Source organism: Cibotium barometz, chromosome 1 (genome assembly GCF_041138505.1).
Source record: "Cibotium barometz isolate CiBa-2024 chromosome 1, ASM4113850v1, whole genome shotgun sequence".
Classification (NCBI taxonomy): domain Eukaryota; kingdom Viridiplantae; phylum Streptophyta; class Polypodiopsida; order Cyatheales; family Cibotiaceae; genus Cibotium; species Cibotium barometz.
This window is the reverse complement of record NC_141046.1, coordinates 82,811,816-82,837,143: the sequence shown is the minus strand read 5'-3', so window position 1 is coordinate 82,837,143 and position 25,328 is coordinate 82,811,816. Positions and strand designations below refer to the sequence as shown.

At 43.9% G+C, this 25,328-nt stretch overlaps 1 protein-coding gene across 2 annotated transcripts in view; it reads right to left on the bottom strand.

Moving 5' to 3' along the window:
* The window catches only part of LOC147642517 (pentatricopeptide repeat-containing protein At2g33680-like), a 66,332-nt gene extending 47,035 nt beyond the window's left edge, over positions 1 to 19,297 (bottom strand). The window contains exons 1-2 of one of the 2 annotated variants that reach the window (XM_086807171.1): positions 16,077 to 19,296; positions 15,762 to 15,867 (exon numbers count right to left, since the gene is read on the bottom strand). In XM_086807171.1, coding sequence (XP_086663297.1) covers positions 16,276 to 19,053 — 2,778 coding nt within the window. In that variant the 5' untranslated portion in view covers positions 19,054 to 19,296 and the 3' untranslated portion in view covers positions 15,762 to 15,867; positions 16,077 to 16,275. Of the gene's footprint in view, positions 1 to 15,701; positions 15,868 to 16,076 lie in introns of those variants that run through there. The other variant, XM_086807179.1, reaches the window with a different exon arrangement.
* Between the last annotated feature and the right edge of the window lie 6,031 nt (positions 19,298 to 25,328).

The following is a 25,328-nucleotide window of genomic DNA, read 5'->3' as shown; positions in this document are numbered from 1 at the left end:
TATAGCAGACAGGCAAATAAATCTAGACGAGATGTCCACTTCAAGGAAGGGGATTGGGTCTATTTGCGTATCATGAAGCAGAGATTGAAACAAGTGGGCAAACGTTGTCCCAAGCTTTCATTCCGTAGTTTTGGCCCTTTTCCAATAGTTAAGAAGATAAGTGATGTCTCAATGAAGTTAAAGTTGCCTGCCACTTGGACAATGCATGATGTTTTCCATGTTTCTTGGCTAAAACCATATGTTGGTCCAGAAGTGTTTGATGTTTCAAATGAACAGCAGCCAGACGTGGTAGACGAGGCAGAAGTTATTGAGCCTGAGCAGATCCTTCTTCATCGATGGAAGCATGGTTCCGGTCGACGGATTCGTTAGTTCTATACGAAGTTCCGAGATCGAGGCACCCACGAAGCCGTATGGCTCGACGAGGAGTTCTTCCAGGAGTACCCCCAGTTATTGGCGGACTACTTGGAAGCCATGAACCTGCCGCCAAGCTAATCAGGAGGGAATGTCACATGCACTCTGCACTCAGTGCATGGTGACAAGATGGCTCATCATCAGAAGTGCAACATTTGTACAGTTTTAGAACCCAATAGGATGATATTTGTCGTATGCCGTGACCCCATTGTACATCCTCAGTCCAGGATAAGTCAGGCACGAGCTACGTAGGTCATTCCTCAGCCTTAGTGGGTCAGTCAGTCAGTCAAGTCCCTTAACCCACTTGGAGAGAATCATTCATGCATGTAGAGTCAGTAGAAGCCTTAGGATTTGCATCAGAAAGCACTCTGCATCTTGCATAATATGCATACATATGCCTGTGCATCATTTAGAACATCCCCAAAGCCTTAGGGAATTTACTGGGATTTATCTGGTATTTTTTCCATATTTATTAGTATTTATTTATCATTATTTGCATTATTGGACATTTATAAATATTAACTTTATTAAATGACCAACCTCCAGTTAGTATAAATAGGCTTGCCTAGAGCCTCTTTTGCTCATTCAGTCTTCATTGTGCTAAGAGCTCTCCTCTCTCTCTTGCTCTCAGCATAAGACTAATCCATGCCCTAGTGCCCATAAGCTTTCTTCTCCAGCCCTTGAGAACCATAGCTTCAGTCCAGCCCTAGGTGTTTGTCCTCAGCCTCTAATCAGCCTGAATTCAGCATCAGTTCATGCCATAGATTCAGCATACTCCTCAGCATAGTTCCACGCCTGAATCCAGCAGATTGCAGCCTGTTTTTGCCTGCGTTTTCTGATCCAGCAGTACAGAAGTGCTGCGTTTTGCTCCAGCCATACAGTAGCAGCCCTGAAATCACCTGTTGCTGTTGCGTTTCAGTCCACATCCTCCCACAGATCAGCGGTTCTGTCCACAGCAGAAGCCAGCCCTGAAGCAACAGTCTACAGCAGTTTCCAGCCTTGAAACAGTTGTTTGCATCAGTGTCCAGCCTTCTCTGCATCATCAACACATTCAGCAGTCATCTGGTGAAGGTAACTCAGCATTCATATGTGTTTTCAGCATTCTAACAGTGTGTAGAACAGTCCACCTTCTTCTTCTTTGAGCCTCAGGTGTGCAGCCGTTCCTCATGCCCTTGGGAGGAGTGCATAGGCTCGAGATCAAGTCATTGAGGTGTTTCTACAGCAGTGTACAGATCAGCCATACTCCGATCCTCCGAGATCTTGCGTTTGGCTTATCTACAGTCCAAAGTCATTCTCTCTAAAGTAATAAAGCAAATACTATCTCGTTATCGGGATAGGGGGCCCTTCAGTGGGTAATTCGGGACCCAATCTGGTGTACAGTGTTCATATCTCTCTCTCATCTCTTTAAAGTTTGAAGTAAATGAAATGGATTGCTAAACTCACGAAACTCAGGATACAGAAGACGGTGTGAGCATATTGTGTGACAGGATCAACCAATACAAAGACTTCCGCTGCATATCACAGAATGCCAGAGCATAGAAATGGCTCCCGTAGACACCAAAAAAGCCACCAACACGAGAGATATATACTAACACCCGATGCCTCGTATAGATTACATTTTAGAAAGGCTGAAGGGGGCCAAGGTGTTCTCGAAATTAGATTTGAAAGTGGGTACCACCAAGTTCAAATTGTTGAGGGGGATATCCCCAAGACAGCCTTCCGTATGGAACGGGCCACTATGAATTTGTGGTCATGCCTTTTGGCTTGACAAAAGCCCCAGCCACATTCAACCACATGATGATGCGGATATTCCGGGACTTGATTGGCAAGTGTGTGTGCATGTTTTTGGACGACGGTGGTCGAGCAACATGACATTGATGTAGAAAAGGTTTTGAAGTTGTTGGAAAGCAACGAGCTCTATGTCAATGAGAAAAAGTCGGAGTTTTATAACCAGTGCCTATTCTTGAGACCTTTCCAAGATATATCTATGGATTTTGTGACAAATTTGCCTCCCAGTCCAAGTAAGCGTAACACGCAATGCTTGACTATTGTTGATAGATTTAGCAAATTTGTTATGCTTATTCCATGCAGGGCCAATGTGACCGGCAAAGACGTTGCCCACTTGTTCATTCGGCATTGGTACCCGATTGGTGGAATTCCTAGGACCATAGTGTCAAACTGTGCTGCCAAGTTTACTAGTCATTTCTGGAGGGCATTGTTTGACAATTTTAGTACTAAATTGAACTTTTTTCCAGTGAATTTCACCCACAGACAGAAATTTACAAACCAGTTGGCCTTTGACGTGCTGAAGTGTTATGTCCACGATCAAAAGGTAAGTAGGAATCTTATTTCCCTTTAGTTCAAGCAGTTTTGAATGATTCGTTTTCTTCAACTACTGGCAAGACTCCTTATGAAGGAGTGTTTGAAAGACCATTCCAGTTGCTATGGACCCGAACCTCATCTTCAGTCCCTAAAGCGAACAAATTGACGAAGTCTTACCAAGAGATCTTGGAATCAGTCAAAGACAAGCTAGCTAAAGCGCAGAAGGCCTACACTCGACAAGCCAATAAAGATCGAAGGCATGTGAAGTTCTCGAAAGGAAATTGGGTTTATATTACATGATGAGGTTGATCGTAGTAATCACAGCCTTAATTAACTTAATTAAGGTAGAGATGAATTTAGCTGAATGCAAATACAACTATATTAATGATGCAAATGATGAGATCTGTGAACAGATCTATGATGCTGATGTTGATGCTAATGTTGACTTCATGCTGAATGACGACTTCAACTTCTGATCTGATGAATGAACTTGATATGATGACTTTGCTTATATATTATGTTGGAGATGCTGGTTGGCCAGCAAAACGGCTATCAGCCAGCTTTGGACATGCATATATTTATTTTCCTCCTGTAAACTGTTGCGCTTCATGCATAATGTGCCCAAACTGATGTTGGTCTTCAAAATACTGCTGCCTCCTTTTAGGGTCCAGGGTTGGCTGCCAACTGCTGCAGTATGGTTGCTGACTGGTCTCCTTCATCCTCCAATGCTGATGGTAATGATGATGATGATGCCAGCTTGTTAACTTGCACCCGAAGGCTGTGCACGTGGCATTCCCTTCACTAAACTTGTTGCTAGGGTGGGGACCTTGCAACACTTTGATTCCGACAACTAATTCCAACTCCAAAGACGCCACTGACCCCATACTTCTTCTTCTTCGGGGATTGAGGCTTATGCAGGAGCAATTGAGGAATACCTGAATTGCAGGAACTTATCTAGCAATGCAGCCTAAAACTGCTTGGAAAACTCAACATACCACTAACTGGCCTATTGAAACCTTTCACGCACCATCTCTAGAAAGCATGAAACTCCATACCTCTGAGGTGAATGTTGAAGCCCCTTAGTACTGCCATATGCAAGACCCACTTATCTGCCGGGACATGCGCTAACTAATGGCGATATTGAAGAGAACTTCCTGTTGCCAAGTGATGCACAAAACTCCACTTTCCCCTTTGATAATGGATGTCATACTTCTTCCAGACAACCAAAGATGGTCTTGTCTGCCTTGCGAATGCAAAGGATTAATGCATGACCGAATGTTGATGCAACCCTATATGCTATGCAAATGCAAATGAAGGGTTACTAATGCAAATATAGGCTAAAGCTTGTAATGATGACCTGTAAAATCTTTAATACTGGATTTATATAAGCGGAAGCAACTACTGAATGAATGAAATACATTTGGCCAAACGAAAGCTAAGGTGAGAGTAGCACCGATGAAGACGGGAGCCGACCCGAGCGCGATGAAGGCTGGGTGGGAGTGGCTTACTAGAATGACCAGGCGTTCTAGCTAGTCTGGGGTGGGGAAACACAATAATCAATATTCTCAAGTTTTGAAGATACTGTATGCTCTGGAGGCATTGAGGCTTGTTACCCTAGATGCTCTGATACCAATGTTACATGATGAGGTTGATCGTAGTAATCACAGCCTTAATTAACTTAATTACTATAGAGATGAATTTAGATGAATGCAAATGCAACTATATTAATGATGCAAATGATTACAACTGAGATGAGATCTGTGAACAAATCTATGATGTTGATGCTGATGTTGACTTCATGCTAAATGACAACTTCAACTTTTGATCTGATGAATGAACTTGATATGATGACTTTGCTTATATACACCATTCGTGGTGGGGCCGTGCAGAGGGTATTTGGGACCCAATATTGTTTCTGACTCTGGCCTATGAGACACGGAGGAAACAACATGAAGACAAAGAGATACACATAGCAATCTGGAACTGTAATGGAGTCCTATGGACACATCCAGGGAGACTTGAGGAGGTGATGGAGGGCCGGGATATCATCTTGATGACAGAGACACATGAGAGCCCGGAGAGGGGCTTACCACGGGTTGAGGGTTATTAGTGGGAGTCAGCTCACCGACAGGGGATGAGCCAGGCCACCTCCCGAGGTTCAGGAGGTATTGCAGTGCTTTTCAGGCATGGGTTACATGAGCATGTTCGAGTCGTAGCACGAGACTCGGAGGCGAGATACATGTGGATTAGCTTACGCCTCTCGGAGACCAGATGGATTTATATCGCCCTTTGCTACTTTCCTCCGAAGGGGTCGCGGTTTGCCACCACCGAGGAGCCGGGTGGAGGAGAGGCTAGTGAGTCTCCATACTCTGTCTTATCTGAGGAGATCTTACACTATTCGACACTGGGAGAAGTCTTCTTGATGGGGGACTTCAATGCACGGACTCAGAGCAGACAGTGCGAGATCTATGACTTTGAGGATCCCCTGAGACTAGAGCCGCTAGCTACAGAGGATACAGTGACCACTCGGATCTCCGCTGATGGAGGAGCTGACAGCACTGGATATGGGCAACATTTGCTGGAGCTTGGGGCCCGACACCATCTCGTTATTTATAATGGGATGACTCAGTGGCCAGATTCAGGTGGGTTGACTTGCTTTCCAGTGGGAGGCGGCAGTAGTACAGTGGATTATGTGATGGGATCCCGGGAGGCAACAGATATGGTGTCTCACTTCACCGTACCACCATGCCCCATTGGGGCGGATCATACATACCTATCCCTCACTTTCAGGAGCTTATTGGAGACCCACCCACCCATCATACAGCCACCACGCACTATTTTTCACTTCACTCGGGACCTAGCCGAGGTGTACGACTATCATGTTCATGATCAGCTATTTGCTTTAGATCCATCGGCACCCATGGCCATGCTCACCTCCCAGCTCTCACATGTACTGCACTCCGCAGCCGCGAGGGGTTTCCCATACCACATACAGACAGGACGGCCACCTACATCTGGGAGCATGCCCCAGAACCGATGGTATGATGATGAGTGCAGAAACCTTTACCGCAGTCTCCGAGTGCAGAGGACTCGCGGGGAGATCACCCGGAGGCAGGCAGGCAGGAGGATGCATACTCTCACTTGCCGTAAGCGGCGAGCTTATGAGGAGGCTCAGTACTGGGACACATATCACATGCTCATGAGCAGAGATGCTGCTGCTGCTTGGAGGAGACTCAGAGAGCCCCGTCCTCCCACACCTATTGCCGATCCTCAGACCTGGCAGACATATGCAGAGAGACTTTATGATGTGCCTACATAGCCCCCTATACCACAGCCCACAGCCATGCTCCACAGTCTCCACCTTCTTCACCCCACCTATGGTTAGGAGGGCCATATGCCGACTCCAACATAGACGGGCGACAGATCATACAGGATTACAGGGAGAGCATCTCATCTATGCTATTGATACATTGGCACCATTTCTTGCTCATCTCTTCAACAGAGCTCTGTCAGAGGGGTTTCCGGCTGAGTGGACGATGCACACTATTGTGCCGATCCATAAAGCGGGAGATGTACTAGACCCCGGGAACTACGGGACCATCATGATTGGCCATATATTGGCCAAACTATACGGGGCAGTTTTGGAGGCAGAGCTGAGCACTCATGCAGAGGTTGGGGGATTGAGAGCAGTAGGCCAGGCAGGCTTCCGTCGAGCCTTCTCGACCATCGACCACACTTTTAAATTGAGGTGCCTGATTGATCAGGCCAAGGCACGGAGGCAACGGCTCTATTGTTGCTTTGTGGATTTCCGCAAAGCATTTGATACTGTGCCCAGAGAGCGCCTCTTTCGGCTACTACAGACACTAGGCATACCTTCAGACAAGATGTGGGGCATATACAGGCTATATGAGCAGGTCTTTGGGAGAGTCCGATGCCCAGGAGGCTTGTCCGACACAGTTGCTAGCACCATTGGTGTGAAGCAGGGGTGCCCGCTCTCCCCCACGCTCTTTGGGCTCTATATTGATGAGGTGGTCGATTACATCACACAGGGAGGAGGCTCTGGGGTTGAGCTATCAGGTATTACTGTCCATGTTATGCTTTATGCTGTTGCATGCAGGCACTTGCAGTTGATGCTTTGGGCAATGTGTTGATGCCTTACAAGCACTTAATGTGCCTGTAAATCAAGGGGCTTTCATGTATTGGATGTATATGTGGCCAGGGGGAAGCATTTCGAAGACTCTGGATGCCTTCATGTGCGTCAATGTACCATGTATGATCAGAAATTGATCTCAAATCAAGGGGCTTTTCAAGATTTTATGCTTGTTGAGCTTGGCAAAGCAGCAGGCAAGAGTTTTATGCCTTGAATTCTCAGAAATCAGCTTGCAGTCAAGGGGCTTTTGCCCAATTTCTGTTCGGGACTGTTGTATGCAGTGTTCGGGACTGTAAAAGTCTGATTTTCACTCATTTGGACAGCCAGGAGAGCATTAATTGCTACTGTACCTGCTGGTACAGATTTGGTACAGCTTTGTACAAGTTTTGGCATGGCTGTACACTGATTTGAGTGAGGAAAAGGTTCAATTTCAGCTGCTGTACTTGCCGGTACAGGTTTGGTACATCATTGGTGAGCACTTAGTACTGCTGTACAGTACTTTGGAAGGGCAATAGAGCACATTTAAGGTGCTGTCCTAAATCTACAGCAACCAGATTTTGGTGATTTCATCACATAAAGTGGGAGAAAAGTTGCATTTGTGCTTCCGCAGTGGGAGATAAAGCTTGGGAGAACAATTGTGAGCACTTTGTGTGCTTTTGGTGCAGTGTTTGCACACTTGCAGGGAGTCAGGCATTGACAGGTTGCATATTGCTATGACAACCACAAATGAGAGCTCTTCATTGCTTCACATCAAGAAGCTTGAAGGCTCGCATAATTATGATATTTGGCAAACCCAGTGCTACAATGTGTTGCTCCAGAAAAAGCAGCACAAGCCTATCAAAGAAAGGGGTGTAATGCCCGCTTCTCTTACTGCTGAAGAGTGGGAAGATATGGATGAGCTGGCAAGATCTACTATCATGTTGTCTGTGTCAGACTCATTACTTTTCAGCATTCGTGAAGAGAAGACAGCTTGGGGAATGTGGCAGAGATTGCAGGACTTGTATGCCCAACAAAGTGCCTCAAGCAAAGTGTATTGGTTGAAGAAACTCATAGGTCTTCGGATGAAGGAAGGGGCGTCTATGACAGCCCATCTAAATGAGTTTAATGGTATTGTCAACCAGGTCATTAATCAAAAGTTGGCAATGGACGATGAGTTCAAAGCCACTTTTCTGTTATGCACTTTGCCAGAGAGTTGGGACACATTCAAGACAGCCACTAGCAATTCGCATGCTATGCTGTCATATGCAGATGTTGAGGGTGCTCTTCTTCAAGAAGAGATGAACAGGAAAAACAACTCTGTTGGAAAGTCCAATGCAATGAATGCACGTGGGAGATCCCAGCAAAGGGGAAAAAGCCAAGAAAGGGGAAGGAGCAAGTCTCGCTCCAAAAAGGATTTGGAATGCCATTATTGTGGCAAGAAGGGACACATTAAAAAGCAATGCTACAAATGGAAAAATGATCAAAAAGAAAAGGAAAAAGGCAAAGAGAAAGAGAAAGATAAAGCCAAAGATGTAAAGCCAAAGGGCAAAAGTGGAGTCAAGATTGAAGAAATCAATGTGTCACATGCAGGTGGCACTGAGGATGAGGTCCTATTTACGTCTTCACTTGATGCCCATTCACTTCTTACAGGTGGTCATGGTATGCACTCATGGATCATTGATTCAGGTGCCTCCTTTCATGTCACAGGTTGCAGAGACTTGTTTGTCAGGTATACTGCTGGCAATGAAGGAGTGGTTTATTTGGGTGATAACCATGCATGCAAGATTCTTGGCAGAGGTGATGTGAGGCTTGTGTTTTCAGATGGCTCACAGCTTATGCTCCATGATGTCAGGCATGTGCCTGAGATCAAGAAGAATCTACTTTCTACTGGACAGCTTGATGATGCTGATTATGTTACCACATTTGGTCGTGGAAAGTGGAAAATTAGCAAGGGCTCACTGGTTGTTGCCAGAGGCTCTAAGGTGGACACTCTTTATTTCATGCATGCAGGTGTTTGTCACCATGCTAATGTAAATGCAACCGAGCTGCCGGAAATTTCTGTGGCATAGCCGGTTGGGACACATGAGTGTCAAGGGAATGGAGCAATTGTCTCGTTTGGGTTACTTGCCTTCTCTAAAGTTTTAAAGTTTTCAGTTTTGTGAGCATTGTATATATGGCAGGCAACTGCAGTGCCCCCACAAGAAAGCTCTTGGACAAAAAGATGCTCAGTTAGAGCTTGTGCATACAGATGTATGTGAGATGCCTCAGCTTTCTTTGGGAGGGGCAAAATACTTTGTCTTTTATAGATGATGCCACACGCAAGGTGTGGGTTTATCCTCTTCGTTTGAAGAGTGATACATTCTCAGTGTTTCAGAAGTTTGTTGCTCTTGTTGAGAATCAAACTGGCAAAACACTGAAGGCTTTGCGTTCCGACAATGGTGGAGAGTATATGTCCAAACAGTTTCAGGACTTTTGTGATGCTAAAGGCATCAAGAGGGAGCTCTCTACTCCTTATGATCCTCCACAAAACGGGACAGCAGAGAGGATGAACAGGACCATACAGGAGAAGGTCCGTTCTATGTTGTCACATGCTGCATTACCTCATGGTTTTTGGGCTGAAGCTGTTATGACAGCCGTTCACCTTATAAACACGTCACCTAACACGAGGCTTGGTGGGAAAGTACCAGAGGAAGTATGGACAGGGAAGCCTCCGTCATACAAGCACTTGAGAGTGTTTGGTTGCGTTGCGTACGTGCACATACGCAGGGAAATGCGCACCAAACTTGATCCTAAGTCTCACAAATGCATATTCCTAGGATATGGTGACAGAGGTGAAATGGGGTATAGACTTTGGGATCCCGTGAATAGAAAGATTATACGCAGCAATGATGTCATTTTTTGATGAAACATGCATGTATAAGGAGCCTGCAAGGCAACAGGAGCCTGGCAGAGTCATCTTTGATGATGATGGGCATCATGGACAACAACCAAGGGCTGTAAATCAGCCATTACAGCAGCAAAACCAGCCCTTAAATGGTGCTGAAAATGGTCCAAATGGACAGCCAGAGATGGCAGAAGATATCCCTATGGATATACCACAGTTAGAGGAAATATCAGGCATGATATTTCAGCCTTATGGCATGGAACAGGAGCCACCAATGGGTGATATGCAGGCTGGACAGCAACCTGCAAATGATGGTCATTGGGTACGGAGGTCCACAAGACCCTCCAGAGCCCCTGACAAGTTTGTTCCAAGGGTTGACTACTTGATGCTTACTGACTGTGGGGAGCCCTCATGTTATAAGGAGGCTTTACAGAGGGCAGACAAGGCTCTATGGGAGCGTGCCATGAAGTCAGAGATGGATTCTCTGCACAAAAATGGAACATGGAAGTTGGTGCATTTGCCTACAGGCAAGAAGGTTTTGCCATGCAAGTGGGTTTACAGGCTCAAAATTGCACCAGATGCAAAGCCAAGATACAAAGCCAGGTTAGTGGCTAAGGGCTTCAAGCAGGAATATGGTGTGGACTTTGAGGAGATCTTCTCTCCAGTGGTCAAAATGACCACACTTAGAGCTGTGTTGGCTTTGGTTGCACATGATGATCTGGACTTGATTCAGATGGATGTGAAGACTGCTTTTCTTCACGGTGATCTCCATGAGGAGATATATATGCAACAGCCAGAGGGTTATGCAGTGAGTGGAAAGGAGAAGCTTGTATGCAAGCTGAAAAAGAGTCTTTATGGGCTCAAACAGGCACCAAGGGAATGGTATCATAAATTTGATACATTCATGAAATCCCAGAAATTCAGGAGAAGTGACATAGATCACTGCTTATACACCAAGAAAGCTTTGGATGGCAGTCTATTGATTCTCATTTTGTATGTTGATGATATGTTGATTGCCGGGAAATCTCGTAAAGAGATGGATGCCTTGAAGCAGAGGCTGCATCAATCCTTTGATATGAAGGATTTGGGTGATGCAAATCACATTTTGGGTATGCGGATACTTCGGGACAGAAATCAGCATGCGTTGTATTTGTCTCAGAAGGAATACATTGGCAAAGTCTTGCAGAGGTTCAATATGGACGGGGGGAAGAAGACTAGTACTCCTTTGCCTCCATATGTGAAACTCAGTGCTATGGACAGCCCACAGTCAGATAGTGTGGCAGGGCTGATATGGCCAAGATTCCGTATGCTTCAGCTTGTGGCAGTCTCATGTATGCCATGGTTGCTACTAGGCCGGACATTGCATTTGCAGTGGGAGTAGTTTCTAGATACATGGCTAAACCTGGCAAGAAGCATTGGGAAGCAGTGAAAGGTGTCATGAGATACCTGAAGGGCACACAGGATATGTGCATTTGTTTTGGCAAACAGGATGCATTAGTGCATGGTTATATGGATTCGGATTATGCCGGTCATCCAGATAACCGGAAGTCTACTACCGGTTATGTGTTTACATTCACAGGAGGTGCTGTGTCATGGATAAAGATGCAGAAGTGCACAGCCTTATCTACTACAGAGGCCGAGTATATTGCAGCCACAGAGGCTCGCAAGGAGGCATTATGGCTATCTCGGTTAGTGGTTGATTTGGGCTATACAGGGGATATTCCATTGTTGCATTGTGACAGTCAGAGTGCCATCCAGTTGGCAAAGAACCCTGTCTTTCATGCAAAGACGAAGCATGTGGATGTGAAGTATCACTTCATCAGAGAGGTGATAGAGAACAAGCAAATTCAGCTTGTTAAGATTCATACGGATGACAACCCGGCTGATCTGTTGACAAAGAGTTTGCCTCCGGAGCGGTTTGCTCATTGCAGACACTTGATGGATGAGGCCAGTTTCAGCCTTGATATGGCCTTGTATATTATCATGTACATGCTGATTTTTCTTTTCCTTTACTTAAGGGCACTTTGCCTTTAAGTGGGAGGTTGTTGGGTTAAAGGCATAATGCCCACCCTTATAGTGTGTACAAGCCCATAAGTTATAGTACATAGTACACTTAGTACTTTTAATGTACTAAGTGCACTATGTGTACTAGTGCAATATACATGTGTGATAGGGGAGTCACACACTCATATCATGAGTTGACTTATCCCCACAACTCTCTCTCTCTCCCTTGTTCTCTCTGTGTATGTCTCCCACATGAATTACTCTAACCCTAATTCTCCCATTCATTACCAAGAGTGGCGGGATACAGATGGGAGACGACTTGTAGACAGGAGGCCCGTTCGAAGCATGGTGGTCGCGGATCTGGAGGAGTTGCAGTTCTTTTTAGAGAGGAGCTTCAGCCACTCATCCATGTTATGCGCCGTGCTGGCCATTTTAAATGGCCTAGAGAGGTATCCACTTGCCAGTGGCTTTACTTGCTTTCCACACAGACATGGAGCCAGCACAGTGGATTACGTTTTAGCCTCGCCAACCTTCATCCCGAGTATCCAGAATTTTAGGATTGGCCCCAGGCCCATCGGAGTTTCGGTGGATCATGCACTTCTCTCCTTTACGGTGGATTTCCACTACGATACCCGCCAGGTTGGGCAGTCCTCCTATCACCTGAGATATACCTTCTGTAGAGAGACTGATGGAGTATACACTGCAGAGATCTACAGCTTGTTGAGTGCAGAGGATCCACAGAGGCCATTAGCAAAGCTCACACAGATCCTGACAGAGGCTTTACATACAGCTCCAGCAACGGCCTTCCCACACACGCAGCCCACAGTACGACCACGTCCTGGGAGCATGCCCCAGAATAGTTGGTATGATGATGACTGTAGGGAGCTCAGAGCCCGGCTACAGAGAGGTGGCCACAGGTGTTACTACATATAGACAATCACGCATCATCTTCCAATGCCTCATTCTCGGCGAAAGAAGAGAGCATTCTTAGCTCGGCTGGAGAGAGACATGTATCAGCTATTTTTGAGTCAGGATTCTCGGGAGGCCTGGAGATTGCTTAGAGAGCACCCCCCGCCTCTGGCCATTACCTCTCCAGATACATGGGGCGAGTATGCAGCCTCCCTCTACACAGTACCAGAGCAGCCACCACTACCAAACCCTCCAGAGTCCAGAGCCTTGTCCACCCACTTCGCCTTCTTCACAGCAGAGATGGTGAGGAGCGCCATCAACAGATTGCATACAGGACACGATCATGAGGGCATTGTAGCCAAGCATTTCATACATGCTAGAGATATGATTGCAGACTTGCTAGCTCTCATGTTTAATAGAGCCATGTGTGAGGGGTTTCCTGGGAATTGGAGTACTTCCACGATTGTGCCGGTACTCAAGTCTGGAGATCCGAGCCTGCCAACTAACTACCGCACCATTATGATTGGTCACTCGCTAGCCACGCTATATGCCTCTATTCTTGAGCAGGAGTTGAGCAGATGGGCAGAGAGACAAGGGGTCCGAGCTCAGGGACAAACCCATTTCAGGAGGAGATTCTCTACTTTGGATCATATCTTTACCCTCAGGGCTATCATTGAGGAGGGCAGAGCACATGGGAGGAGGATCTACTGTGGCTTTGTGGATTTCCTCAAGGCCTTTGACACAGTGCCCAGAGCTAGACTGATGCGCAAGCTACAAGACTTGGGGGTTCCATGTGAGCTCATTTGGGGTATTATGGCACTTTATGAGACAGTAGTTGGGCAGGTGCGGACTTCAGAGGGTCTCTCCCAGCCAATACACTCCACTATAGGGGTGAAACAGGGCTGCCCACTCTCTCCGACTCTATTTGGACTATACATTGATGAGATCTCTAATTATATTGGGACACGAGGGGACAGAGGAGCCCAGTTGGCTGGCACTTGGATACCTCTGCTCTTATATGCTGATGATATTGTGCTTATAGTAGCAGACTCACCAGAGGGTATGCAGAGGCACTTGGATACTTTACATGCTTATGCACAGGACAGTGGGCTCTCAGTTAACCTTGGTAAGACCAAGGTTATGGTGTTTAACACTACAGCTCAGTGGGTCTCGAGATCAGCGCCTATTTTCACATATGGGCAGGAGACAGTGGAGTATGTTGACTCATACACATATCTTGGAGTGGTGTTCATTGGGCCCACATTTTCCATGAGGGGGGCAATAGAGGCCAGATTGACTAGAGGATATGCAGCACTAGGAGGTCTAGAGAGGATGTGCTCATAGGTACAGTTTCAGGAGCCACGCACTAAGCTGTGGCTTTTTGACACGCTGGTCACATCGGCTATGCTATATGGAGTACAGATCTGGGGGCCTAGCCTAGATCGTCACAGTCGATCAGGACGCACATACGATGGATGGAGATCGATGGAGAGACCACTTGTGTCCATGATCTCCAGGATGATTCGGGCTAAGGCCTCGGTATCCCATGAGATTATCAGAGAGAGACGGTGCCTACACCGGAGGATTCAGAGCATCATTGCGAGGCATCAGGCTCGTCCTACCAGGCATCTCACTATGGCAGATATCCAGGCCATCCGGCAAAGACCCATGCTAGAGCTCCTAGGATGATTACCACTCCAGCCATATACTGTTGTACTCACTGTCACTTTGTACTCCCCCATATTCATGTATTCATGTATCCATGTACTCATGTACCCCATTTTGACTTGTAGCATTAACTTCCCACTCTCCCTAGTTGCTGCTTCCGGATGCTCCCTACTGATATATTGTAGGGCTAGATACTTACCTTCAGTTCTTTCTTTTCTTTTCCAGATAGTGTATTAGATGTCACATGGTTGTAACTTTTGTCTCATAGGTCACTTTGGCCTTTTGAAGACGTTAATATAACATTTCATTTCATTTTTTTTTTTTTTTTTTTTTTTTTTTTGGGGGGGGGGGGGGCACTTTGCCCACTATTCAATAAATTTGGCTGTTTGTGACTTGTCACATGCGCAGATGTGGACATAGTTCACCCTCTATTTTAGCTAGGATTTAGGAGCCTTTTTAGCCATTGACCAGTCTATTTATGGGATTTTTGGGTGTTTTACAGTCCAAGGACCAGGCAGACAGCAGTTGGGTACACGTAGGGGCAATTCCATGAGCCTGTAAATAGGCTAGAGCAGTTCATTGTGGATTCATCTGATCCCTCATAAGTGGGACAGATCATAGGCATAAATGTTACCTTTTGGAGGCCATGATTGGCTAGGATCTATGTACATCTTAATACATATATATAGAAAGCATTGTTTCAGCAACATCTCTCTCTCTTCTCTTTGTTCGTCTTTACTTTTTGCAGAGTTTTTAATCTTTCGCGTGTTACATTGGTATCACAGCCTGGTAGGATTCCTAAACATGTTGAATCGGTGCAGATTTGGAAACCGCACAGTACAAAGGTGGTTGTTTTAGGTCCAAACAAGAAAACACAGCCAAGTGGTTCTTCAACATCAGGTATCCCCATGGTGCCAAAATGGGGACGGGGGCAGCGAAAGGGTATACAGCCCCAAGTGGGTATCATGGGGTATGAAGCCCGCAAATGCTCAGCCCAGCAGCCATGGTACAAGGATGAGGGGAGGAACAAGGGGTTGCAGGTTTTCAAGAAGAGATCCAGCTCTAAGCCCAAGAAAGGTACACGTCAAGGGACAAGAAGAAAAGGTGCACATTTCTCAACGCTGAACAGAGCATTAGAAATTGGAGTTTTCCAAGGTTGCAGCAGAGGCACTCAGAGTAGACGAGTGTTTGACTCGTCTTGCCCAATCTTTCACATGAGTTGACTGAGTGTGGAAGTAAGTTCTATCAGTGTCTGACTTTTGTTTGCCTATCAAGGACTTGCTTTCCACAATTTAGGACCTCTTTTAGGACAAAAAGTAGAGAAATCATAAAGCACACAGAGTACATTACCTAGACACAGTAGAATCTAGATGTAGCACGGCCTTTGATAGAGGCACAAACCATTGAAATAGCAATGCAAAGTAGCACAGTTACCTTGAATCATGTTGTTGGTGGAGAATTACATCAATGCAACTGAGCATTTTGTGAGACAATGTTGTAGTGATGTACTCTTTGCCGAGAGATGTCATGGCCATCCATGCTGCATCGTTTAAAAAAAACAAACCTTACCAGGTTAGATTAGTATGCTTAGCATGCCTATTGATTGATTAGCCTCCTAGTTAGAGGCAGGCCATTCCATCTTAGCTAACACAATGTACGACCACACAAGGAGGACATTGCAGCTGAGCATAAGCACGAATAGCAGGCAACAAAAGTTGAGATTTCTCTGAGAGTTCTATCGAATCTGACCTGTTTGAATATCCTTTTATTGACTCTGGCACACATATAGCAATGATTAGAACTTCTTCCTGCCATGATAAAAGGATGCCGCATCAAAACTGGGCAAAAGATCAGCTCCAAAAACGTGCACCAAGTTTGGCAACTTATATGGACTTGCATTGATAGGACCTCGCTGCCTGCCATACAAGGGTGGAAGAGGACATACCAATCACCCAATGCACACTGCCAGACTCTCAGACTGTTCATACCAGGAATCTTCATCCTCTGGATCAAAGGACGGCTGCAACACCAAGTGCACAAGGGGTACGTATCCATCCTTTTTCATTTGCATGCTAACTTTCTGTAACCTTACATATATATCATGACTTTGCTCATGTCCTTTGCCTCCTGCAAAGAAATTATGTACCTTGTTCTCAACCTCAATAAAAGCCTTTCCAACTTTCTTCCATGCATGAGCACGCTTTCTTTTTGCTTGTACTTCATCTGCATCATCAAATCGGCCAACATCAATATACAATTTTGACATCAGCTCATAACTCGAAGCATGACTTCCATCTATCATGATGATGCTTTCAAAACAATCTCTTCCCAGATCCACACAGCCATGTGTTCTACAATGGCTTAGTAAGGACATCCATGCAACCAGACTGGGGAGGATTGGCATAGTCAGTAGTATGTCTCCTGCCTCGTTTAGGTGTCCAGCACGGCCAAAAAGGTCCACCATACAATTGTAGTGATCAAGAGTTGGTGTTATCCCATGTTCTTTCTTCATGGACTCAAAATGGTAGCAGCCTTCATCTACCAGGCCTCTATGACTACATGCACACAGCAGTGAAATGTATGTCACATCATTTGGCTTCAACCCAGCACGTTGCATGGACTCAAAATACTGCAAAGCTATGTGATAATCACTGTTTTCAGCATACCCAGCAATTATCGAACTCCATGCCACCACATCTCGCTTGGCCAATCTATCAAAGACAATCTGGGCATTTGCAAGGCTCCCACATTTGGCATACATGTCGACAAGAGTGCTACCAACAAAGCAATCTGTCTCACAAACTCTTTGCTTGATCTGGGCATGGACAAGCTTCCCCTGCTCTAGTGCTGACATCTTGGAGCATGCCTTCAGAACACAAACAAATGTGACAGTGTCTGCTTCCATCCCCTCTTGCCTCATTTGCTGAAAAAGCCGAAGGGCTGCGTGGCAATAACCATGTTGAGCCAATCCTGCAATCATTGCACTCCATGCTACAAGATGCCGTGTTGGGAGTTTGTCAAACATTTCAAGAGCATCCTCAAGCCTTCCATATTTAATGTAGAGATCAATGAGAGTGTTTCCAACAAACAAGTTTTGCTCGCCTCCACCTTGAATGGCCTGTTCATGTAGAATTTTACCCTGATTTACAGATACTCCATTAGAGCAAGCCTTGAGTATGCACACAAATGTGACATCATCTGGCACCAAACCATCCTCTTGCATTTGCTTAAACAATAGGAGGGCCTCCCAACCATAGCCAAGTTGAGCATATCCTGCTATTAGTGCACTCCATGTCACTACATTTCGCTTGGGCAGTTTGTCAAACACTTGGTGTGCATCCTCAATACTTCCACACTTGACATACATGTCTACTAGACTACTCCCAACGAACACCTCTAGTTCACATTCACTCTCAACCATGTGCGAGTGGATAAACCTGCCCTGGTCTAGGGAAGCTATCCTGGAACATGCCTTCAAGATGGAGCCAAACATGACCTTGTCGGGCTCGATGCCCTCCTGTTGCATCTGTGTGAAAAGAGAAAAAACCTCCACACCAGCTCCCTGCTCAGCATACCCTGCAATCATTGCACTCCATGTTACAACATCCCGCTTCTGCAATTTATCAAAGACCCCACGTGCTTCTTGGAGGTTTCCACATTTGGCATACATGTTGACAATAGCATTCCCAATAAATAGATCAAACTCACAAGGGCTAACTACAATGTAAGTATGGATAAGCTTGCCCCGATCTAGGGCTTTTATGTTGGAGCATGCTGTCAGGATACTGACAAATGTGACATGTCCAGGCGCAATGCCCTCCTGTTGCATTTGCTGAAAGAGGCAAAAAGCTTCTTGATCATTCCCAACTTGGGCATATCCTGCAATCATGGCACTCCAAGCCACCACACTTCTATTGGGTACAGCATCAAACACCCTCCTTGCATCTTCAAGGCTCCCGCATTTCGCATACATGTCAATAAGGGTGTTGCCAATGGATTCATCATCTGTTGGCTGATGACTTCGTTCCATGATCTGGCCATGAAACAGTCTACCCATATCGAATGCTGCTAGGGTAGCGCAGGCCTTCAACACACAGACATAAGTGACATAGTTTGGCTCTATACCTTGCTGTTGCATTTGCTCGAACAGGCTGAGGGCTGCATGCCCTTGTCCATGCTGAGCATGCCCAGCAATGATGGCAGTCCATGTCACCACGTTTCTGTCATGTAAGCTATCAAACACATGCTGCGCATCACTGAGTCTATGGCATTTAACATACATGTCAATGAGGGTACTGCTAACATAGACATTTGATTCAAAGCCACTTTCAATGATATGTACATGGATGACCACGCCTTGATCAAGAGAGATGCTGCTGGAACAACCCTTGAGGGCAGCCACAAAAGTGTGCTCACCTGGCTCCACATGGCACTGAAGCATTTGCTGGAAGAGTGTGAGGGTTGTGTCAGCATGTCCAAACTTGGCATGGGCAGAGAGAATTGCGCGCCACGTAGAAGCATTTGATTTGGGCAGTCCATTGAAGACTTGGTGTGCTTCCTGCAAGCTTCCACACAAAGCAAAGAGGCGGATGAGATGAGTTCCTAAAAGAGGATCAGAGTGGAGCCCACTTTGCTTGATGAGCTTCAGCACTTCCCTGCCCCCTGCTAGATCTTTCTTGTGGATGCAATCCTGCAGACGACGGTGCAACGATACGAGCATGCACATTACATGCAGCACAAAATCTACATTAGCTTTTGCATCATTCTTTCTCGTTCCCTGTTATGCTGGTATCATTGTATTTTTTATTTTGTTGCATTTTTAAAGGTTAAGATTGTTCGTTCTTCAAACAAAACACACCAGATTTATGAGCGAGTGGAACCATGGTATTTTCTTCTTATCCACTCCTACCGGGCTTCAGTGCCCCCATCGATCGGTTTGAGATCTTACTACCTTTTGTTTGAGATTTCCTTGTGTATTACTTACTAGAAGTCTCTTGGGAAAAAAAAAGGTTAAGTTTGTTCTTCAAAAGCTAAAGTTATTCGTACTCTTGTCTTTATAAGACAAGGGTGCCCCACTGGCCCCCTTCTGACTTTTTATTATAATTCAACCACTCATTTTGGCTCTTCAAGTAGTTGCTACTGATGAAGAGGGACAAATTACATGACTCAAATTGAAATAGGGCAACCATGTTAGAAGAGGTTTTGGCATCATCCAGTGTTTTGCTATGCATCTAAGTCTAGATAGAACTTGTCCAAATCCAGAATGATCAACCTCATATAAGATAATATTTTTGTTGATCCATCTCAAGATGGGGATGGCAAGTTATTAATAAAGTTATGTCTAGAAATCTAGGATGCCAATGGGAGTAAACACCTCCAACAAGCTGGGTGACTGAGAGAGTGCACCTAAAAACAACTCAAGAAATGGATCAATGTTATTATTCCCTTATAAGATCAATGCTCCACCCTCATCATCAGTGACAGTGCAGGTGTACTCGCTAGCTGTACATTGTAAGGGCACATTTTTTATGAGCAAAAGTTGTCGCGTCATAGAATATTCATAAAGTAGCGTCATGGATAGACCACCCTGGTTTAGGCATTGGGTGAGGCCATATGTGCCAGATGGTTAAGAGACCACTTAGGTAGGCTTGGCATTGTGCCAGGTAGGCTAGATGGATATAATAATATACCCATATAGAAGCACACTAAGGTTAGAGAAATTTCTTCTTGTGACACCTCTCTTGTCCTCGGGTAGTGGAGCTCGAATAAGCACCTGGATGACCTTAGATGGGTCTAGAAGCTGCACTTAGACTTCGTAGTCTATTATTACCCTAGTCAGATGATGTGGCCAGTTGGGTCCAATTGGACTAAATGTAGGGTGGCTAACCTAGCATATGACTAATAATATGTAATATATATGGATGGTTTTGACAACTTCCATCATATTTAGATTATCAATTTTGAGATCTACCTTTACTAATAAGATGTGCACCCTCCATCCATAGTGCATATAGTCATCTCTCTTAGTGTCCATCAAAGCTTAACATTGCATACGTGGAAGTTGGTTTACAATCAGTTGCATCATTAAAATAAAATTATTATCCATCTCTATCTTGGTGAATTCACTATTCTTGCCATTAGTTGTAACATCGGCTTGCATCATTAAACTAAAATTATTATCCATCTCTATCTTTGCGAGTTCACTATTCTTATTCTATAATGGTCTTGCTATTCGTATTGGTGCACAAGTTATATTTTCTTATGTCTTATATGGCATGGTTTAGGTCATAAACTACATCATGTTGTCTCATATACATTTCTTTTTTCCTCTCATTAACTTTAAAAAAAAGACACCTGAGAAATGGAAGAGAAAGGCTTAGGGAAAATCCTCTCACTAGTTAGCATTAAATAGGGTGATAGGACCAAATACCAAGGAGAATTGGAATTTTAGACATTAAATAGGGCTATAGGTCCAAATACCAAGGAGGATTGGAGAGGGATTGGAAATTTGGACATCTAGGTTCGTGTAGTGGCTAAACCATTTAGGTGCCCCATACTTTGATGCTAAATCGGTTGGTTGAGCATGCTCAAAGGCCAATGGAAAATGTCTCTTTGGGCTAGATAAGGTTTTCTCCCTGGCCCATTGAAGTGAAATAGGATCCCCTTTGATTAAGGCGAAACATATAGCTCTCTCGTAAGCTTACATATCTAGTAGACTCAAATCTTCAAAACTCTTTTGGCTCTTATAGACCTAAAAAATCTAGGAGTGAATATCACCTATGGGATTTGATTAGATCCATACGTGTAATTATGTCCAATGATTAAAAAGATTCAAGGTCTTGTTGAGACCATAAAATCATAGAGATTAGATCCATATAACATGAGGAAGACATCACCAAAATGCACATTTTGTGGTTTGTGTGCCAAGCTCAGAATTAGATCTTAAAGCAAAATTGAGCACAATACATTCTCTGCAAACAAACAAGGTGCTAAGTTGACGTGATTTGTTTTTCTCACCCCCCACCTCCTTCTCGCATCTCTACTAATGTTAGCACTTGCTCATTTCCATCAAATCTCTAATTCCATCAAGACTCTAACTAACCCTAATTTGGGCATTATTTCTATCAAGTATCTAATTAACCCATGCTTGAGAATTAATTTATTTCAATGCTTAAATAAATCTTACTATTATTCATGGGGTAATCACTAAACTTTGATGGTTACACTGAATGATGAAGTGAATAATAATTGTCCAAAATTACATCAATTTGATAGAATGGGATTGTTTTGGAAAATAATCCCCCTAATTGTTACCATTTAGGGCTTGATTATGCCCCCAATGAGCTGTAAACTTTTTTCATGCATGCGTAAAAATTATGAGGATTGGTTGCCTTCATGAATTATCATTTAATTAACAATTTATTGTAATGTGCCATAGCCAAATGTATTTCATATGGTGGTAATGTGCCATATTTCATATGATGGTAAAAAATGCTTATAATGTGCCATGTATTTCGTATGGTGGTAACAAATGCTTGTAATGTGCCATGTATTTCATATGGTGGTAACAAATGCTTGTAATATGCCATGTATTTCGTATGGTGGTAACAAATGCTTGTAATGTGCCATGTATTTCGTATGGTGGTAACAAATGCTTGTAATGTGCCATGTATTTCATATGGAGGTAACAAATGCTTGTAAAGGATATGAATGATGTCTAGCCAATGCTCCCTATGGACTCTACAGGCGGAGTGTGGATACCCTTGATGGCTTCGTTGCATTGAGCTCTCCATATGTGCCTGGCTGTAATGCTACTATAAATCTCCCATGAGCGTGAAGTCGAGTAATCAGTAGATGGGGTAGGGACTGTGAAGGTGAGAGATTTGAAGGGCTAGCCCCCCACCTTCCTCCTCATCATGAGCCATGACAGCCTCAGCTTCTGTGGCCAAGCGATAGTGTCCCATGAAATGATACAGGTCGAGGTCTTGTCCATCGTGAAAATGCGGAGAATCCACTACAGAGCTTTCAAGCAATCCCAAAGACAATGTCGCCATAGACTCTTGAGGGTGGCCACACTATGGAGGTAATGCTTGTAATGTGCCATGAATTTCATATGGTGGTTAAGGATTTGGGTGCATTAATGGAGAGTAAAAATTTGGAGTAATTTATGATTCATAATTAAATTTATGTAGAGTGTTGGGGGTCAGCCAACACTTACTCACGTTTGTACATAAAACAAAGATAAAGCATAATACATAGAAGAACATTGATACATAGTTGCTTGATTCTGGAAGTAAATTATATTACTATAGGACTATATTTATATTCTCTCTTATAATGAGCACCTTGTGCATGTATATATAGAGTTTACATTGAAAATATGAATCGACATATATGCCTTATTACATCTCTATACGCGGTTCATTAATGTGAATACACCTAACATTATAAGGGTATGTTATAGTTGCCCATTAACGCTTGGCAAACCGATGGTGGGTTGGTTGAATGGACGAATGGGACCCACTTTCCATCAATAGTGCACTGGCCTTCCATAGAAGAAGTATAATTGGGATCCTTTGGATCATCACTGTTCACCTTCGGATTTCCTCATAACCTATATTGAAATTCCACCACTTGGGCATTTGGATGAACTTTTTTGTAATCTGAATACACCTTTATAGAATATGTACTATGAATAGTCCACCAATGAGCTATAGGGGCTAGGCATAATGATGCTTGAAGCCAATATTCATCATCCCAAGTAAAAGATCCATCGGCTTCAGGATGCTGCCCTTCTAGTCATTTGATGGGTTTGATTGACGGATAGGATCGGGATAAGTATATGAAGAACTCTGCTCCATCGACCTCCCCTCCGATTTGGGCTCCATCGACCTCCCCTCCGATTTGGGCTCCTCAGCTTTGACATCCCTGGGGTTTAGAACTATCTCTACCGCCATAGCCACATTCACTAAATCTATTAGGGACGACAGGCTAGAGGGGCCAATGTCCTTGGTGGAAGCAAGGTTGACCTGCTTAGCTTCCACCTTGCTATCCACCCTACTACTTTGTTCTTTTGATTTTCTAGTAAAACAGCAACTTCTCCCCAGACTTGGTTGTTTCCATCTCTACATGTTTCTAGGCTTCTGTTAATCCTTGCTGAGAGATCTCTTAGTTGTCCATGCCTATCACTCTATCATTTTCATCTCTTTTGACCATGGGCATCAGAAGAAATTCACATTCAACAATTGTAATGTATTATTTCACATGTGTAATCATCACCACTTGCATATGAAAGGCGCCCCACAGGATAGCTTAATTAAGGGTACCAATGAGTATAAGGTTTGCACTAGTGTAAGCAGTCTAGGAGGCTTACGACTTAATTTTTAGCTTTGGCTACCGAAATGGTGTAAACCTTAAAAACCAAGGAGATAAGGCAAAATGTAACCTCAACCCTTCATTATTCTCCTATGCTAAGAGATAGAGTGCTCTTCTTCTTTACTTTCTTCTTCTTGCCTATCACTTGCCTTACTTGATTTGAGCTCCAGCATGCTTGTCTGCTCGTGTGTGAGTGTGTGTGTGTGAGTGAGAGGTCAAGCTACGAGAGGAGGGTGGAGCTTCTCTTATGCACAACGGCAGCAACACAGAGGTTAAGCTCTTGCATGCTCCATCAATGATGCTTCCTATACGAGGATCGAGGAATCTGCGCATCCACAAGGTAAGTGACATACCATGATTGTGCACTGTAGGCAATGCCAAGGTATATTGGTTGCTTGGTTGAGCTCTTATGTGCTCTTGATAGTGGTTTAGCGATTCCCCATGAAATTGGTAGTGCACTTGCAACTTTCTCATGGCATTAGTAGGGACACCCACAATCGGCATCGTTGCCAGGGAATAGCTCCACTGCTTGTCTACCACCATTGCATCTTGAATGCCTATGTGTTGTTTCTATTTTAAACAGTAATGAGGTTATGTTAATAAGGAAAAATTAGAGTAGGAAAATCAATTTTGTTTGTGGATCGTTGATGCATTTTATGCTCGTTTTTGCATTATGTATGTTTCTTGCTATTGTTATTTTGCTTCTTGCTACCCTTAATCCCTCAATTCTTTTACCATTTCTGTATTTTTTGTATTTTTTCTATGAAGTTATTTTATTATTTTATTTTTTATATTTTTTATTTTTTCTATGAAGTTATTTTATTATTTTATTTTTAAAAAATAGTAATTGGATCTTGAAATTAATTCTATTTAGGTGGTTAAATCCCAAAATGAAAATATGGGCATAGAGCAAACCCTAGTTTAGACCTATTACATAGCCAATGTTGGTCTCTTACCAATATTCAGATTTGAGTAGGTGGATTAGAGAGAAATTTATTTCAGATTAATTTCTACAAAACCTTGGTTTTTTTCATTAGGCTTAATCTAATGACTAATCCCATTGAATTCAATCCATTGGTTATGCCAGGTATCCCTTGGGTTAGGTAACATAGTAAATGAATCTACATGTACTCTCACCAAACATGGCGGAATCTTAGGCGATGGGCTTCACATCTTAGAAATAATAAAAACTGCTTGGACTTGAAGTCTGAAAGCAGACATTAAAAACAGAAACAAAACTTAGATTATGAAAATAAAAGAAATAGTTATCGCACGTCACCCATGTATGTATGTATGTATGTATATATATATATATATATATATATAACACATATCAAGAAAGTTTGTTTGATATCTGTTTTAGGTCATTGTGATTTTGACACAACTTGTATATGACCCTTGCAAGCTCCCATAGTTAAGGGGCCCTTGCAAGCTCCCATAGTCAACTATAGGAACTAACATGTGGTTGGCCCGAAAAAAGTGCATCATTTCTTGCCACCCCCACAATATTATTCAAAGACACCTAAAACCCACTTTGGACAAACTTGGACAACACAAAAAAAAGAAGTGTGGAATATCCCCCTAGCCCTAAACAGTTTGAAATGACATGTAGTTATGATCCATGCA